At 51.3% G+C, this 16,226-nt stretch overlaps 1 protein-coding gene across 4 annotated transcripts; it reads left to right on the top strand.

The window, feature by feature from the left end:
* Positions 1-284: 284 nt before the first annotated feature.
* LRRC74B (leucine rich repeat containing 74B) lies at positions 285-16,020 on the top strand. 4 transcript variants are annotated; one of them, XM_032309600.1, is made up of 9 exons: positions 294-519; positions 1,177-1,319; positions 1,752-1,884; positions 2,785-2,991; positions 7,340-7,449; positions 8,406-8,521; positions 9,950-10,028; positions 12,317-12,412; positions 15,347-16,020. In XM_032309600.1, the coding sequence occupies exons 1-9, from the start codon at positions 381-383 to the stop codon at positions 15,500-15,502; spliced, it is 1,179 nt and encodes a 392-aa protein (XP_032165491.1). In that variant the 5' UTR covers positions 294-380; the 3' UTR covers positions 15,503-16,020. The 4 variants fall into 4 exon arrangements, with proteins under 4 accessions (XP_032165488.1, XP_032165491.1, XP_032165490.1 ...); XM_032309599.1 differs by lacking the exon at positions 294-519 and adding an exon at positions 526-752; XM_032309597.1 differs by lacking the exons at positions 12,317-12,412; positions 15,347-16,020 and having other exon boundaries at positions 285-519; positions 8,226-8,521; positions 9,950-10,930.
* The last annotated feature ends 206 nt before the right edge of the window (positions 16,021-16,226 follow it).

Consider the following 16,226-nt stretch of genomic DNA (forward strand, 5'->3'; position numbering starts at 1 on the left):
CGAGGCTCTCTTGTGCAGCGCGCCCGCGGACCGTAGGGACAAAAAGCAGAGGTTTGGGGGTCAGCCGTGTTCCTCAGTCTGCGGAAAGTGTGAGGGCGATGCTGAAACCCTGGCGCATGCTCTCATCTGCCCAACCTGAGTAGGCTAAAGGTCGCCCCACTCCAGCGGCGGTTTCTGTAGCAACCAACAACATCGGGTTGCCGGGCGACGGCTCCCGGGGAGGCTCGTCTCTATTGGGTGCAGCGGGCGCCTGTTCGCTGTGCGCCACATTCGGTTGGTCAACTCAGCCGGAGGGTCCGCCCATATTCCCGGGCTGCGCTCTAGGTGCTGTGCCGCACAGTTCCGGCCTCAGTGCCCGGGAGTGAGAGATCGGCGTAACCATGAGGGCTCGGTGCCAGAGGTCGGGGGTGAAGGAAGAGCAGGAGAAAGAGGTGGCAGCGGCCTCTGGGCGTCTTGCTGGGCCCCCAGAGGCCGAGGAGGGTTCGGTCGTTGATTCAGACTCCGACCAGGAGATGGAAGGTGCTCTCGGGCAGGGATGAGCGCAGGCCTGTCTCCTCACCTAGGGAGCTTCTATAGCAGGGGTGGAGGGGGCAGGCTGGGGCCCAGTGAGGAAGAGATTCCTGTCCCGCAGGGAGCGCACCCCTCTGTGGGACACCTGTGGGACTGCCGGCAGCACCTCCAGCTAGCCCCGTGCCCTCCTCACAATGCTCCTGGCCGTGTCAGGAGTTCCACCTTTAGAAAATGCCTCCAAAGTGAGTGATGTTAAACCCGCCAAACAGTGTAAGAAGGGGTGTCCCACCCCGGAATAGGATCAGGGCGTTTTCCCAACCCACAGGAACAACTAAGCTAATAAATGTATAGAACTTAGAATTGTTTCGATTTCTTCCCCCATAAAATATTCACAAAACATACATGTTTTGTAATCCAGTGGAAAAGACAGCATGTACTTTGAAAGGTTCTAGTTCTGGCTCTGCCAAGATTAACTACAAGCTGTGTGACTTTAGGGAAAGGACTTGCTTTGTCTGACTTTCAGTTCCCTATTAGCACGGGAAGAAATACTTCTAGGGGGGAACACAGGCTGCATGGTAACACAGGGCAGAGAGTAGGCAACTGTGTCTGGGGAGGGATCCATCCTGGGGAGGGACCCACATTTATCATCTCCCTATCTTCTGTCAGGCATCCGTGGGCCTGGAGAACTGACCAAGGACACCCTGTACCTGAGATCTTGCCAGGCCCATCGTGTTGTGCCGGCCTCCTGCTTCCTGCGCCAGGGTCGCACCCCAGAGCTGAACCTGCGGCACCGTGGCCTGGGGCCCCAGGTAACCCTGGAGAGACCCTGGAGCCAGGCTTGAAGTGACAGGACCCGTGAGACACCAGCCATGGGAGTGGCCCCTTCCTGAGCCCATACCACACACTCCCCAGCCTTTCTGTGTGTCAGACATGTACCATCCCTACATCTGGGTGAAAGGTGGTATCAGGGCTATGACAGAATTCAGTGTGATGGTTGGGGGGTCTGCAAGGGGGCCCCTAACCGGCTGGGGGGGCAGCCAGGGAAGGTTCCAAGAGGTGAGATCTGGGTGAAGTCTAGAAGGATAAGAAGGTGTCCCTGTCCCTTGGGCATGTGGGAAGGAGAGGGCCATCCAAGCACTGGGTGGACTGAGCCCTGGAAATGAGCCAGGGTAGTGGCCAGCTGTGTCTGGGGCCTTCACCCCTGGGAAGGACCAGGTCACTCAGGCTCCTCTTTATCCCAGGGTGCCCGGGCTCTGGCTTCAGCATTGACCTCAAATCCCTATGTCAAGCGGCTGGACCTTCGAGACAATGGGCTCTGTGGGGCCGGCGTGGAGGCCCTGGCAGGTGCCCTGAGAAAAACCAGCATTATCTCTGGTAGGTGCTGAGCCTGGGGCAGATGGGCAGATTTGAGTCCTCCCTTTCCTGGGGGTGTGGGCTCCCCCATAGCCAGGTCTTCTCACCCATGACCTGGTGCTGCTGGGGCAGGGGTGGGTCGGGGTGGTGTTAGTCTCTCTGTGGTGCCCCCAGTGCTGGATACTATTCCCCTCCTGACCCAGCCTGCCCCCCACCCGCTCCTCTTCTGGCCAACAACCCCCTGCTTATGGTGGCCTCCTATTGCCTAAATGCTGGGTGAGAGGGTCCTCTAACAGAGACACAGGCGATGGACAATGTGAGAGAGTGGAGGGCTGGGTGGAAAGAAGTGGGGCTGGATGAAAATGCCACCTCTACCACTGATGAGCTAGGAGGCCCCAGGCAACCTGCTCCTCCTCGCTGAGCCTTAGTTTTCAATCTGTGAAATGGCCCCAACAATAGCACTTAACCCCTGGGGTTGTGCTGAGTATGAAATGAAACTGCATATGAAGGGCTCAGCAAGGAGCCCGGCTCACGTACATGCTCTATGCACTGGTCACCTGGGCTGTCATTGCCAGTTCAAAGAAATGCATCGGTGAAGACTTCTGTGGGTGTGGTACATTGCTGTCAGGCAGGAACCTTCCTCACGGGTATCCTATACAGACCACGAAGTAGGCGGTTTGAACCCTGAGGCAAAGAAGCTTGTGGATACATGGAGGGGTTGTGGGCATCAGAGAAGCTGCCTGGGGCTTGAGGGGATGGATCTAGCTGATGTGAGGCACAGTCCCTGTGCCACCCCAAGATTGTCTGGCTGTCTCGCCTCCTCCGCTGCCTAGGCCTGGAGATTTCGGGGATAGAGGAAGGGGGAAGAGGGCAGTACCTGGCTTTGGATCCCACTGATGGAGGACTGCTGCCAACCCCTAGATGTAGACCTGTCGGAGAACCAGATGGGAGTGGTGGGAGCCCAGGCGATCTGTGCTGCCCTCACAGTGAACCCAACCATGCAGAAGGTACAACTGGCAGGGAACGGCCTGGAGGAGCACGCAGCCCGGTACCTTGCTGAACTCCTGCTGGCTCACACAGGACTGAAATCCCTGGACCTGAGCTATAACCAGCTGAATGACCATGCAGGTAACATCCAGTCAGAGCCACCGTGGGGCACTCGAGCCCATCTTCCTGGGGCAGGGGTGGGTGGAGGTTGACAGGGCCTCTCTGAACATTCATGCTCTGGCTCCTGTTTCCCATGTCCCACTTTGGCCTGCCCCTCTCCCGCTCCTTCCACACAGAACTCTTCATCCATCCCACAGATTGCCATGGACTGCTGGATGCTGATTTAGCCCCTAGTGACCTGGTTGTGAACAAGACAGAGTCCCTGGCCTCAAGGAATGCCTATTAATGAGATAATTCTCCATAATTATTGGTGCAACAAAATAAACAGGGCATGAATGAATTGCCCTGATGAATGGAGATGAATGGGGATGAATGGGGACCCCTTGCCTTAGGTGGCTGGGGAGGGCCCTGTGAGATGACATTTCAGCTGAAATGTGCAGGGTAGGAAAAAATCAGCCATGGCAAGACCAGGGAGAGAGCATTTCAAGCAGAGGAAGAGTGAACATGAAGGCTTATTTCCCAGACTGATAGATATCGGTGTGGCTGGGCTAGTGAGCCAGGAGAGAGGGGCTGTGCTGTGAGGTGAAGGGGCTGGTGGGCTCTGGGTGAAGAGGTGGAGGGCTACAGGCCTACAAATCTTGGCAAAAGGCATCAAGATCTTATTGCAAGTGCTGTGGAAGACATTGGTTGGATTCCTTGATCTCACCACTTTTGTGCCCAGGGCCTTTGCAGAGGCTATCTGCTTTGCCAGGAGCATGTACTTCTACCTGTCTGTCTTCAACCACTCCAATCAATTATAGGAATCAGTTGGGACCAGAGATTAGGAACACAGATTCCTCCTGGGCCCTAAACCTGCTGAACCAGAATCTTGGCGGGGCAGAGCCCATGCATCTACATTTTAATAGGTGCCTTAGGAGATTTGTCTGATCAAGAAAATTTGGGAATCACTGTTCTGTCTCAAGCAGCTTAGAGTAGAGGTGGTACCAACCTTGGCCTTTGAGGATCAGCCTTAGAATTTAACTGCCAGATAGCTTGTTTACCTTCTAAGAAAATTACTATGAGAAGTCTGTGAAATTAAAAAAGAAGTTGAGGGGATGGCTCATTCAGTTAAGCACCTGGCTTCAGCTCAGGTCATGATCCCAGGGTCCTGGGATCGAGCCCCTTGTTGGATTCCCTGCTTAGTGGGGAGTCTGCTTCTCCCTCTCCCTCACTAATTCTCTCTCTCTCTCAAATAAATAAATAAAATCATTTCAGACTTCCAACAAACTAAGTATAGGTGTCCCCCTGGGCCTTCACAGTGAAAAGGTGAGCACTGGAGAGGCAGCCAGGAAGGACAAGGCAGGAAGCTAAGGCCCTGTGAAGGCTACACAATGAGGTAGGGTGGTCTTCAGCTCAGAAAAGAAAAACTCAGCAGGAACATTTTGTTTCCTCAAGTGGGGATTTGTGGGTGGGGCTGACTCCCTTGAAGGGTGAAGAGCTTGGGTCTCCATCTCCCCATCTGACCCAAGGCAAAGGTAGCACCTACCTCATGGTTGGCTACAGAGGTCATGGTCATGAAGTCTAAGCATTGAAATTTCAAGAGGCCAATTCATGTATGTAGAGGAAACTTTTCATCTTCTAGTTGTTCAGCAAAGAAGGGGCTTACCTACAAAGCGGGAACCACCTCCCTCTCCTCCCAGTACTAGAAGTATCTGAGGAAGGGGGAAAGTACGTACCTGTAACTGAGAATCTGTGGGTATCAGACCAAGTGCTGGGCTGGGAATCCAGAGTCCTGTTCTCAGGGAGGCTGCCCAGAGAGTCCCAGCTGGCTGCCTTGCAGGGAGCTCTCCAAGGTCCTAAAGCATCTTGCAGCAGTGGGTTCTGGCCAAGCAGGCTATCTTTTCTTCCTTCCTTCCTTCCTTCCTTCCTTCCTTCCTTCCTTCCTTCCTCCCTCTCTCCCTCCCTCCCTTTCTTCCTACCTTCCTTCCCTTTCTTTTCTTCTTTTCTTACCCTAAGAATTTATTTTTAAACGATCTCTGCACCCAAGTTCAATCCCGAGATCAAGAGTTGCATGCTCTACTGACTGACCCAGGCAGGCACCCCTGAGCAAGGTAGTTCTGCTCAATTAGAGCATCTGTTTTTCCTCTGTCCTTCTTCAAACCAGCCTTATTAAACCACATGAGGAGCTGAGGCCATGGAGAGTGTTCCAGTTCATATTCTTTTTTTTTTTTAAGATTTTATTTATTTATTTGACAGACAGAAATCACAAATAGGCAGAGAGGCAGGCAGAGAGAGAGAGAGAGAGAGAGAGAGGAGGAAGCAGGCTCCCCACTGAGCAGAGAGCCCGATGTGGGGCTTGATCCCAGGACCCCGGAATCATGACCTGAGCTGAAGGCAGAGGCTTTAACCCACTGAGCCACCGAGGTGCCCCCCAATTCATATTCTTGAGAGACTTCTGGGCTGTTGGGAGAGACTGACCAGGCAAAGAGAGGTCATTAGACCAAGGCCTGGAAGAATGGAAGCACATTGGACATGGGGCTCAAGGCAGCACAACCCAGCTGGGCAGGCAAGGCTTCCTGATGCTGTGAGCCCCCGTTAGAAGGATGAGGAGCTGTTATCCAGGTGAAGAGGGGGTCAGGAGTTCTACCCAGGGGGACAACCCAGAGTCATATTGGTGCTGGTGCTTTTGAGCACTGGGAGCAGGTCAGACTGGCTGAATCCTGACAGAGTAGAGAACATGGTGGGTGGTGGGACTTCTGTCCATTTTTATATGCTAAAAATGTCTCAAGGTCTCTTACCCTGCACTGCTACTTCCTTTTCTCTCCCACAAGTGCCTTCTCTCCGCACAGCTGCACCAGCCTCCTCACCTCTCTGCCCCCGCCCACCTCAGTCCATACCCTACACCTGCCACTAAGGAGCCCAGCTTTGTCATTTCTTAAAGCCTCACCACTAACTGGTTGGTGCCCCAAAGACTTGGCCCAGCATTGAAGCCTCTCAGCCTCTCTCTAGTGCCCATCACTCTTACCTCATTTCAGTGGCTTCCCGCCGGCCTGCCAGGCCTGTGGGCATTTCCACAAGTGCTTCGCGCTCCTCATACCTCCACACATTTGCAGTTTCCTGTGTGTGTTCTCTGCTGTTGTGTGCCTACACAGGTGGTGAGACCCTCAATCTTAAAGGTTATCTCTCTGTCCTCACTGTCCTGACACCCCCACCTAAGGCTGGGTTTGTCCCTACCCTGTTCCAACACATCCCTGTTTGTAGTCTATGATACCTCATATTCCATTAATTTGTGTTTATAGTTGGACATGGATTTGAACTGCATGGGTCCACTTATATGCAAGTTTTTTATAAATACAGTATTATATATGTATTTTCTCTGTTGATTTTCTTTTTAAAGATTTATTTATTTATTTTAGAGAGAGAGATAGAGAAATTGGGAGCATACAGTGGGAAGGGAGAGAGAGAATCTCAAGCAGGCTCCGCACCCAGTGTAGAGCCCGGCATGGGGTTTGATCTCACGACCCTGTGGTCATGACCTGAGCTGAAATCAATGGTCGGACACTCAACCAACTGAGCCACCTAGGTGCCCCCCTATGATTTTATCAGTAATATATTTTTTTATTTGACAGAGAGAGAGATCACAAGTAGGCAGAGAGGCAGGCAGAGAGAGGGGGAAGCGGGCTCCCTGCTGAGCAGAGAGCCCTATGCGTGGCTCAATCTCAGGACCCTGGGACCACGACCTGAGCTGAAAGCAGAGGCTTAACCCACTGAGCCACTCAGGCACCCCTCAATAATATTTTCTTTAGCTTACTTTATTTTAAGAATATAGCATCTAAAATATATATAGCTTACCAAATGTGTTAATCAACACTTAATGTTCTCAGTAAGGTTTTCTTTCTGATCAACAGTAGGTGTCAGTTGTTGAGGCTTGGGGGAGTCAAAGTTACATGAAGATTTTCAACTGTACAGGGGTTTGGTGCCCCAACCCCATGTTGTTCAAGAATCAACTGGGGGTGCCTGGGTGGCTCGGTGGGTTAATGCCTCTGCCTTCGGCTCAGGTCGTGATTCCAGGGTCCTGGGATCCAGCCCTACATCAGGCTCTCTGCCCAGCAGGAAGCCTGCTTCCCCACCTCACACACACCCCCCAGCCCTCTCTGCCTACTTGTGATCTCTGTCTGTCAAATAAATAAATAAATAAAATCTTTTAAAAAAAAAGAATCAACTGTATCTCCCCTATTAAATGTGAATTCCTTGAGGACAGGGCAGGACCATATTGTGTTCAACTTGGTGACCCTGTCACCCAGTAGAGACCCTGGCACACCACTGTCATTAGTATCATTTTTTGAAGGAATGTACAGAATGAGTAAGACCTGTCTTGGTGTTTCTGAAGGGGAGATACTTGGACCAGCCCTGGCAGAAAATACAGGACTCACTGAGCTTAATATAAGCTGGAATCACCTTCGAGGACCAGGAGCTGTAGCCTTTGCTAGGGGACTGGAGGTATGAACAGCCCTACAACCTGTCTACCCTTCTGGTCTGTCCTGTGGGGACAGGTCTCCCAGGTACCAGCTCCCTGTCTCTACAGCTCTTCAGAAATGAGCCTTGGATCTTTTTAAGAAGAGCTTGCAAAATATTTTGTTTGGTGATTTCAATTTTCCCAGCCCCATTTCACGACTCCAAAACACGATGCTTGTTCTTGTGATGCTTCCTGAAGGGTCTATGATTGAATGTTCCATACCTTCTCCGGATATTATAGATATTATAGGCATATGGTTGGTGGGAGGGGGGAACGTTGTGCGGTCTGGTGCTCACTGAGGGCATATGCAGATGCTTCTCTGAGGTGACACCCTGCACCCTTGGGTCCTGCACATGCTCTGAAACATACCACTTGCTTCCTTGGATCTTGTGGTTCCTAGGTCTCGGGAATGGGTGGCTCCTAGCCCCTGCCAGGATGTCCCTAGTGCCGGCTCCCTTTGTGGGGTTCTCCTCAGGAAATGGAAGCAGCTGCCTTGCTTGGCCCACTCCCGTGGGGCTGACCTGGGGATCCTGCTCCACGAGTGGCAGGTCAGGCTTTGTCTTCCCAGTGCAGCCACAAGTTCCTACCCTTCTCCCCATCACAGTCCCCCAACAACCCTTCCCTGGAGCCCCTTTGGGATCCTGCTCTGTGCCTCAGAGAACCTTCCCTTGGGTCCCCAAGTGGGTGTGAGCCAGATCATCAAGTCTGTCTCTGAGGGTCATCCACACCCACCCTTGGTGCTATGCTCCCATTCATTCAAGTCTCCTGGTCACCATCATTCCAGCCACAAGATTCTTACCTGGAACCTCCAACCTTCTGCTCTCGGTCTGTGTTTTTTTGCTCCTCAGGCCTCCTGGGCTGTGAGGCTGTGGTCCCTGGTCACCTTCCTGGGGGGGAGGGGGCGGGGGAGTGGTCTCCTGGCTTCACTCTTGCATTCCAGGCAAACATCTTCCTCAGAGTCCTGGACATCTCATACAATGGCTTTGGAGATCCTGGAGCATCCGCAGTGGGTGAGGCACTTAAGACCAACAACGTGTTGGAGGAACTCAGCATGAGGTGAGGTATATAAAGTGGTCCCTGGTGCCTGTGTGGCTCAGTCAGTTAAGCCACTGCCTTCGGCTCAGGTCATGATCTCTGGGTCCTGGGATCAAGTCCCACATTGGGCTCCTTGCTCAGCAGGGAGTCTGCTTCTCTCTCCGCCTTTGCCTGCCACTCTGCCTGCTTGTGCGCGCTCTCTCTCTCTCTGACAAATAAATAAATACAATCTTTAAAAAAGAAAAATAAAGTGGTCTCTGTGTCACAGCCTCCACGTCCAAAGTCACCTGAGCCCTCAGGGACTCCAAGATCTTCCTGCTGTTTACCACCTTAATCTGCAAACATACCACAATCTAACCATGATGGGGCTTGAGCCACAATCCAAGAGCACCCAGCTCTGGCCCCCTCACTCAAGTTCAGCATTGTCCTTTGGGTCTTATAATTACTGCTGCAGAGGCGGGGGCTGAGAATTAAAAACATATATGTAAAACAGCTTCAGTAGAGGGGTGCCAAGGTGGCTCAGTCGGTTAAGCATCTGATTCTTGATCTCAGCTCTCAGCTCAGGTCTCAATCTCAGGGTGGTGAGTTCAAGCCACGCACTGGGCTCCGTGCTTGGCATGGGAACCTACTTCAAAACAAAGCAAAACAAACAAACAAATAAATAAACAAAACATCTTCAGCAGAGACTGGTGTGGGGGAGCGCTCATGTTCTGCTCAGCAGGTGACTGCTGGGGGCCTGCCCTGTGTGATTTGCTGTTGCAGGCGCAGGCAGCATCCCAGCCCTGGGCAAGTAATCAGAGCAGAGGCATCAAACCACAGAGAAAGAGAGAGGCAGAAGCCCAGTAGGTCCTGGACTGTGTGGCTGAGCACTTCCCCTGGGGGTGCTGCTGGAGTGAGCAGGGTCTGCCTGACGCAATTCTGTCCTTCCCATGGAAGGAGCTAAGGCCAGAAGAGGCTATGAGACATGCTGGAATTCGAAGCCAGAGCTGGGGCCTGAGAGGTCAGAGGAGAGAGGGACTGGCTCGGAGCTAAAGTGGCCAAGAGAGGTGCTGGGGCCAGAGCTTAGGTCCATCTGGAGAAGCAGGAGGAGAGGCCGTGAGGAGGGACCTGAGTGGTTTCCAGCACAGATGCTGTCATGCTGATAGGAATGGGGTGTTGATGGCGGGGGGGGGGGGGTGGGACATGTGGGAGGACCTGCTAAGCTCTGAGGGCCTGGGGGCAGCAGCTGGCCTCTGCTAGGGAGGGGGGTGGTGCTCAAGGTGTTTGTTGAGTGATCTCCCTGAACACTGGGAGCCTCCAGTGAGGCAGAGTCACTAACCAGTCTTTGCATACTGACCTTCCCAGGGTCCCTGGAGCATCAGTGGAGGCTGGACTGTAAAGTCCAGCTGGGTCCATGCTCCTGCACAGCTTCTCAGAATGTAGCAAAATGTTCATGTCTTTCTGTTGCAGCAACAACCGCATCTCTGCAGTGGGAGCCTTGAGCCTGGGCCTGGGCCTCCGGGTCAATCAGACACTGAGGATTCTTGTTGTGAGTGCTAGCCTGATGGGGGAGGTCCCCCTGTACATGTCCACACAGATCCCTCCCCTGCCATGTCTCTCCACTCCTCTGGCAGTGGAGTACACAGGTTCTAAATCCCAGATAAGGGAGGGGGGCCTCCTGGCTTCCTCTTGTGACCTCCTTCTTTCCCTTGCCATTCACTCATCCATCTCTGGACTGACCCATGCACTTCTTCCAACTCCTCCCTCATCGTTGCTTCCCTCCCAGCAGTGTCACCCTACCTCCCAGCTGGCCTTCCTCTTTCTCAGCCCATCGGGTCAGCCAAGGTGTACTATTGGCCATAGTCAGACCTACCCAAGGCCTCATGTGCATACCAGGGGTTCCTTCCTTCAGGGTTGCCAGGGGGCTAGGAGCGGCTAGGCAGGACTGAGAGCAGAGGACAGAGAAGGGAGGGTACAACTGAGGGTGGAGCAGGTCCGTGAGGGCCACTGTGCCGATGGCAAGTGCTCAGTGGACAGCGCTGCCAGGTCCAGGGGGCATCCAGCCCCGCCTGGCTTTCGGCACCCTCAACCAGCAGAGGAGCCGTGGTGTAGTCCTCCCATCCCCAGCCCGAGACTCTCTCCTCTCCCACCCACCCCTCCACCCCTGCCACCACCACCACCACCTCCCTCCCCCATACAATCCAGACCTCTCTTAAGCTCTGGATCCCCCTTTCCAGCCACCTGCTGGACAGTTCCTGGATGTCCCATGGGTACAAAGCACAATCTGAAGACATCATCTCTCTCTAAGGACTGCCTCCTGTGGGTGGGGGGTGGGGGAGACTTCCTCATGGAGTCAGAAGTGGGGGCCCAGGGCTCACCCCCCCTTTTTTGTGAAATTTTTAAAAATATTTATTATTTGACAGGGAGAGGGACCGCAAGCAGGGGGAGTCAGAGAGGGAGAAGCAGGCTCCCCGCTGAGCAGGAAGCCCAATGTGCGGGTGGGGGGCTTGATCCCAGGATCCTGACCCCAGCTGAAGGCAGGCGCTTAACCACTTAACCAACTGAGCCACCCAGGCGCCCCACCCCTACCTTTCTTCCCCATGCCTTCCATCCTTCATCTTGCTTCCTGCTGAATCCCAAGGCTCCCTGCTCCTCCTTCTTATTTCCCCTCAAGTTCTATGGACCTGCTAGTTTCCCATCTCTGGCCCCTCCTTCTTACCCACCAGGTGATCTTTCTAAACCAGAAACCTGCTCCCACCCCTCCTGGCTTTAAGCCTGTCAGCGGCTCCCCTCTGGGTAAATCCAGGCTTAGTTGTACATCCAGGCTTAGTTGTACGGCATTCCCTATGCATTAGACTCCAAGCTTTGCCATCACCCCTCTGCCTTCCACCTGTGAAGCTCATTCTCTTACCCCAAGCTGCTCTGAATTTTCTACACGTGGTGCAATCTCTTCCCTCTGTTTTGCTTCCCCGGCTCTTCTTGCTGAAATATGTAGCTCTGCATACCTCCCCTGTAAAGCTCAAGGCAGGTGTTTTAGCCCCTGCCTGACCTTTACCTCCCAAGGAGAGGTGATACACTCTCACTGCACTGGGTTTTCATGTTTCCTTTTCCTCTCGTCCCCAAGATGGGTGAGCTCATTAAAGGCAGGGATGTGGGACATCCCGGGTGACTCAGATGGTTAGGGGTCTGCCTTAGGCTCAGGTCTTGATCCCAGGGCCCTGGGATTGAGCTCTGCATCGGGCTCCCTGCTCGGTTCGGGAGAGCTCTGCTTCTCCCTCTCTTTCCCTACTGTTCCCCCTTGCTTGTGCTCTCTCGCTCCCTCTGTACAATAAATAAATTTAAAAAGTAAACAAATAGGGATGCCTGGGGTGGCTCAGTTGATTAAGTGGCTGCCTTCAGCTAGGGTCATGATCCCAGGGTCCTGGGATTGAGTCTTGCATCAGGCTCCTTGCTCAGCAGGAAGCTGACTTCTCTCTGCCTGCTTGTGCTCTCTTTCTCTCTGACAAATGAATAAATAAAATAATCTTTAATAAATAAAAAAAACTTTTTTAAAAAAGTAAATAAATAAAGGTAGGGATGTGCCCTGTGTGTCCCTATCTTTGACATCTGGCAGAGTTGGGCATGGGGGGCTACTCAGCCAGTGTATATTCTTTTCCCCTCTTCCCTGGCTCAAGAGCTTCCTGAAGGGCATTCTGTGAGCAGAGACGACTTCTGAGCTGAGACAGTGGGGCTGTCCTGAGTCACTTCAGCAGACATGAGGAATCCCTCCTTCCCTTTGGAGTTGACCCACCAGTCTCCCTGGGCTCGGTTTTTCTCAATTGTGTGTGTGTTTCTCAGATGTCCAGGAATCCCATGCGAGGCGAAGGCTGCTTTGGAGTTCTAAAGTCTGTCCAAGAGAATCCAACGTCCGCCCTAGAACTCCTGGATTTCTCCGTAAGAGCTTTTCGTTAATCTCATCTGTGATCCTCGCAACAGCTGCATGAGTTATCATTTAGAGGCAGAAAGTGGGGATTAGAGAAATAAAGTGCCCTGCCCTGATGCTTAGTGTGGCTGAGTCTGAGAGCCACTACCCCCAGGCCAGAATTTGGATCACAGAGCCACTCTGGCTCTATTCCCACTCCAGACTGGGGGGTACCGACATGGTCTCACCTCCAACCCCTGCCTGGGTTCTTCATTGGCCGAGATAATAGGTGGCTCAGAGGACACAAAGCCTGATGTTCACGGATTTGCAGGTTCAGTACTTACAAAGTGTCCCTGCCCCCCGCCCCCAATCTGGTCTCTTCTCTCTGCAGGCATATCATGGTGCTGGAAGAGTCACTCATGTGGCCTTGACGGAGATTAAGACTCCTTTTCATTCACTTGTGCCTTTTTTTTTTTTAAGATGTTATTTATTTATTTGAGAGAGAGACAGTGAGAGAGAATATGAGCGAGGAGAAGGTCAAAGGGAGAAGCAGACTCCCCATGGAGCTGGGAGCCTGATGTGGGACTCAATCCTGGGACTCCAGGATCATGACCTGAGCTGAATGCAGTCGTCCAACCAACTGAGCCACCCAGGCGCCCTGTGCCTTTTTCTTTTTTTTAAGATTTTATTTATTTATTTGACAGAGAGATCACAAGTGGGTAGAGAGGCAGGCAGAGAGAGAGGGGGAAGCAGACTCCCCACTGAGCAGAGAGCCCCATGTGGGGCTCGATCCCAGAACCCTGGAATCATGACCTGAACTGAAGGTAGAGGCTTTAACCCACTGAGCCACCCAGGTGTCTTTTTAATATAGAACTTGTGCCTTTTTAATAGAAAACTAAAAGCAATTACACATTAAGGAGAGAATTTCCAAATAAGAGTTATTAAAAGGAAGTCTAGTCTTATTCTAATTCTGATTATTCTTTTTTTTTTTTAAAGATTGTATTTATTTATTTGTCAAAGAGAGTGAGCACAGGCAGACAGAGAGGCAGGCAGAGGCAGAGGGAGAAGTAGGCTCCCTGCTGAGCAAGGAGCCTGATGTGGGACTTGATCCCAGAACCCTGGGATCATGACCCGAGCCAAAGGCAGCCGCTTAACCAACTGAGCCACCCAGGCGTCCCTCTAATTCTGATTATTCTAATTCTGGTTGATGTCAACCCAGATTTAAGTCAAAACCTTTCCAGAGACTTTTTTTTTTTTTTTTTTTACAATTCCAATCCTTCAGGCTTGGAACAACTGATGTCAGACAGCCTTATTGCTTCCTTCTGCCGGCCCAGTTTCTACAGCTCCAAAGCCAAAGATTAGCTTGCCTTGACCATGTCCCTCCTGCTCTGAGAATTCCTGTTAGCATTGGCTTTTATCATTTAAAAAAAAGGGGGGGGGGAGTGGCCCTGGCTGGCTCAGTTAGAAGAGCATGTGACTCCTGATCTCGGGGCTGTGAGTTTGAGCCCCACATTGGGTGCAGAGATCACTTAAATAAATATTTTAAAAAATAAATAAAGGGATGATATATGAAACTGTTCAGCAAAACTATGTGATTATTCCGTATAACCTATGGTTAGTATCAGGAGCATTTAATGTAATGGAAACAGCACAGAGGTGAGAATCAGACAAGCCTGGGACCAAATCCTGAAGCATCAATACGGGATCTTTTTTTTTTTTTTTTTAAGATTTTTTTATTTTATTTATTTGGCAGAGAGATCACAAGTAGGCAGAGAGGTGGGCAGAGAGAGAGGAGGAAGCAGGCTCCCCGCTGAGGAGAGAGCCCGATGCAGGGCTTGATGCAGGGCTTGATCGCAGGACACTGGGATCATGACCTGAGCCGAAGGCAGAGGCTTTAACCCACTGAGCCACCCAGGTGCCCCAATACGGGATCTTCTGAATTGAAGAGTATTACTAGTCTAGATGCAGTGTAGTATTTTCCTGTTCCTTAACTGTTATTAGTCTAATCTCCCCAGCCTAGATTTTCTCCTCAGCTTTAAGAGAAATAATTCTTTTTCTTTTTTTTTTTTTTAAGATTTTATTTATTTATTTGACAGAGACAGAGAGCACAAGGAGGCTGAGTATCAGGCAGAGGGAGAGAGAGAAGCAGACTCTTTGCTGAACAGAGAGCCCAACTCGGGATTTGATCTCAGGACCCTGGGATCATGACCTGAGCCAAAAGCAAATGCTTAGGGGCGCCTGGGTGGCTCAGTGGGTTAAGCCTCTGCCTTCGGCTCAGGTCATGATCTCAGGGTCCTGGGGTTGAGCCCCACATCGGGCTCTCTGCTCGGCGGGGAGCCTGCTTCCTCTTTTCCCTCCACCTGCCTCTCTGCCTACTTGTGATCTCTGTCAAATAAATAAATAAAATATTTAAAAAAAAAAAAAAAAAGCAAATGCTTAACTGACTGAGCCACCCAAGTGCCCCTAAGGGAAACATTTCCGAATCCTGACAGTTCGAGTAAAACCCTTCCCAGGTTTCAGTCTTGTCTATAGGTGAAATGGGGCTAAAATCTTACAGCTAGGCTCACCATGAAGAGGGGATGAGCTAGCAGACCTCACAGGAAAGGCCTGTGTAGAGAAAGACCCCACTGGTGCTAGTATTCTTCTCCTCACTCCCCTTGCTTTTCGTTTGTTATTGAGGAATAACGTCTATCCTGAAAATAGCAGGTGGATTAGGGCTGTGAATTTCCACAGACAGAACACACCTATGCAATCAGCCCCCAGATCAAAAAATAGTGCAGACCCCAAGGAGCTCCCCTGGAACCACTTTCCTTTTCTACTTTAATATTTTGGGGAGTAATGACATTGTCATTTATATGAGAGAAGCTGCCCTAAGATGTTTCTTCAAAACCTTGTGTGTATAAGTAAAAAACAGTGACGTTCTCGGAAGGTGATGCTGTACCACCTTGTAATGGGTTTCTCCGCAGGAGATCCAAGTGGACAAAGAGTTTGATGACCTTGCCAGCTCAGTGAAGCTACTGCTTCCAGCACTCCATGTAAAGACTGCTGCCCACAGAGTGAAATACAAAAAGGAGTTACCATCAGTCCTCACCCCATCCCTACCAGTGTCTGTCCCTAAGTGACTGTAGTAGGTGGCTTCCTCATCTCACATTGGCCACTTCAACGTCGAGGGTTCTTGACCTCACAATGCCTTATTACCACTCGAGTCTGCAGTGAGTCCCCATGTCAACCAGGTAGTAGTCCTGTTGAGCCCATCTTGATGAAATTTTGGACACCTGTACCCTCCTCTCCATCCCATGGCCTCTGTTAACGCAGAGACTGGGTCTTCCTTCGTTCCTGCTAATTTGTGTAACTTGTACTGTGTGCTACATATTGAGCTGGGTATGGGGTCAGAGATGTCCAAAGTCTCTGCTCTGATGACTCCAAGAGACAATCAAAGTACAAACTCAACTTGCCAGAATGCAAACCGACCCAACTTTTCAGGCAGGCGACTTATCATCATGCACACGGGGCTTAAAATCATCTGTACTCGTTGATTCAATGGTCTGCAGAAATAACCAGAGCTGCATAAAAACACTGATGCCCAGAGATGTTCAATGAAATGCTGTTTATATGATGAGAATTGGAAATAATCAAAATGCTCACTAACAGGAGATTGGTTAACTAAGATTTGGAAGTTTGCGAACATTAAAAGCCAAGTGTTCAAAAACCATCTAGTAATTTATGAAAATGCACATGATTGATGTTAAGGGAGAAAATCAGGATAAAAAAATCACATGGGGGGCGCCTGGGTGGCTCAGTGGGTTAAAGCCTCTGCCTTCGGCTCAGGTCATGATCCCAGGGTCC

This window comes from Mustela erminea, chromosome 13 (assembly GCF_009829155.1).
Source record: "Mustela erminea isolate mMusErm1 chromosome 13, mMusErm1.Pri, whole genome shotgun sequence".
NCBI classification, from domain to species: Eukaryota; Metazoa; Chordata; class Mammalia; order Carnivora; family Mustelidae; genus Mustela; species Mustela erminea.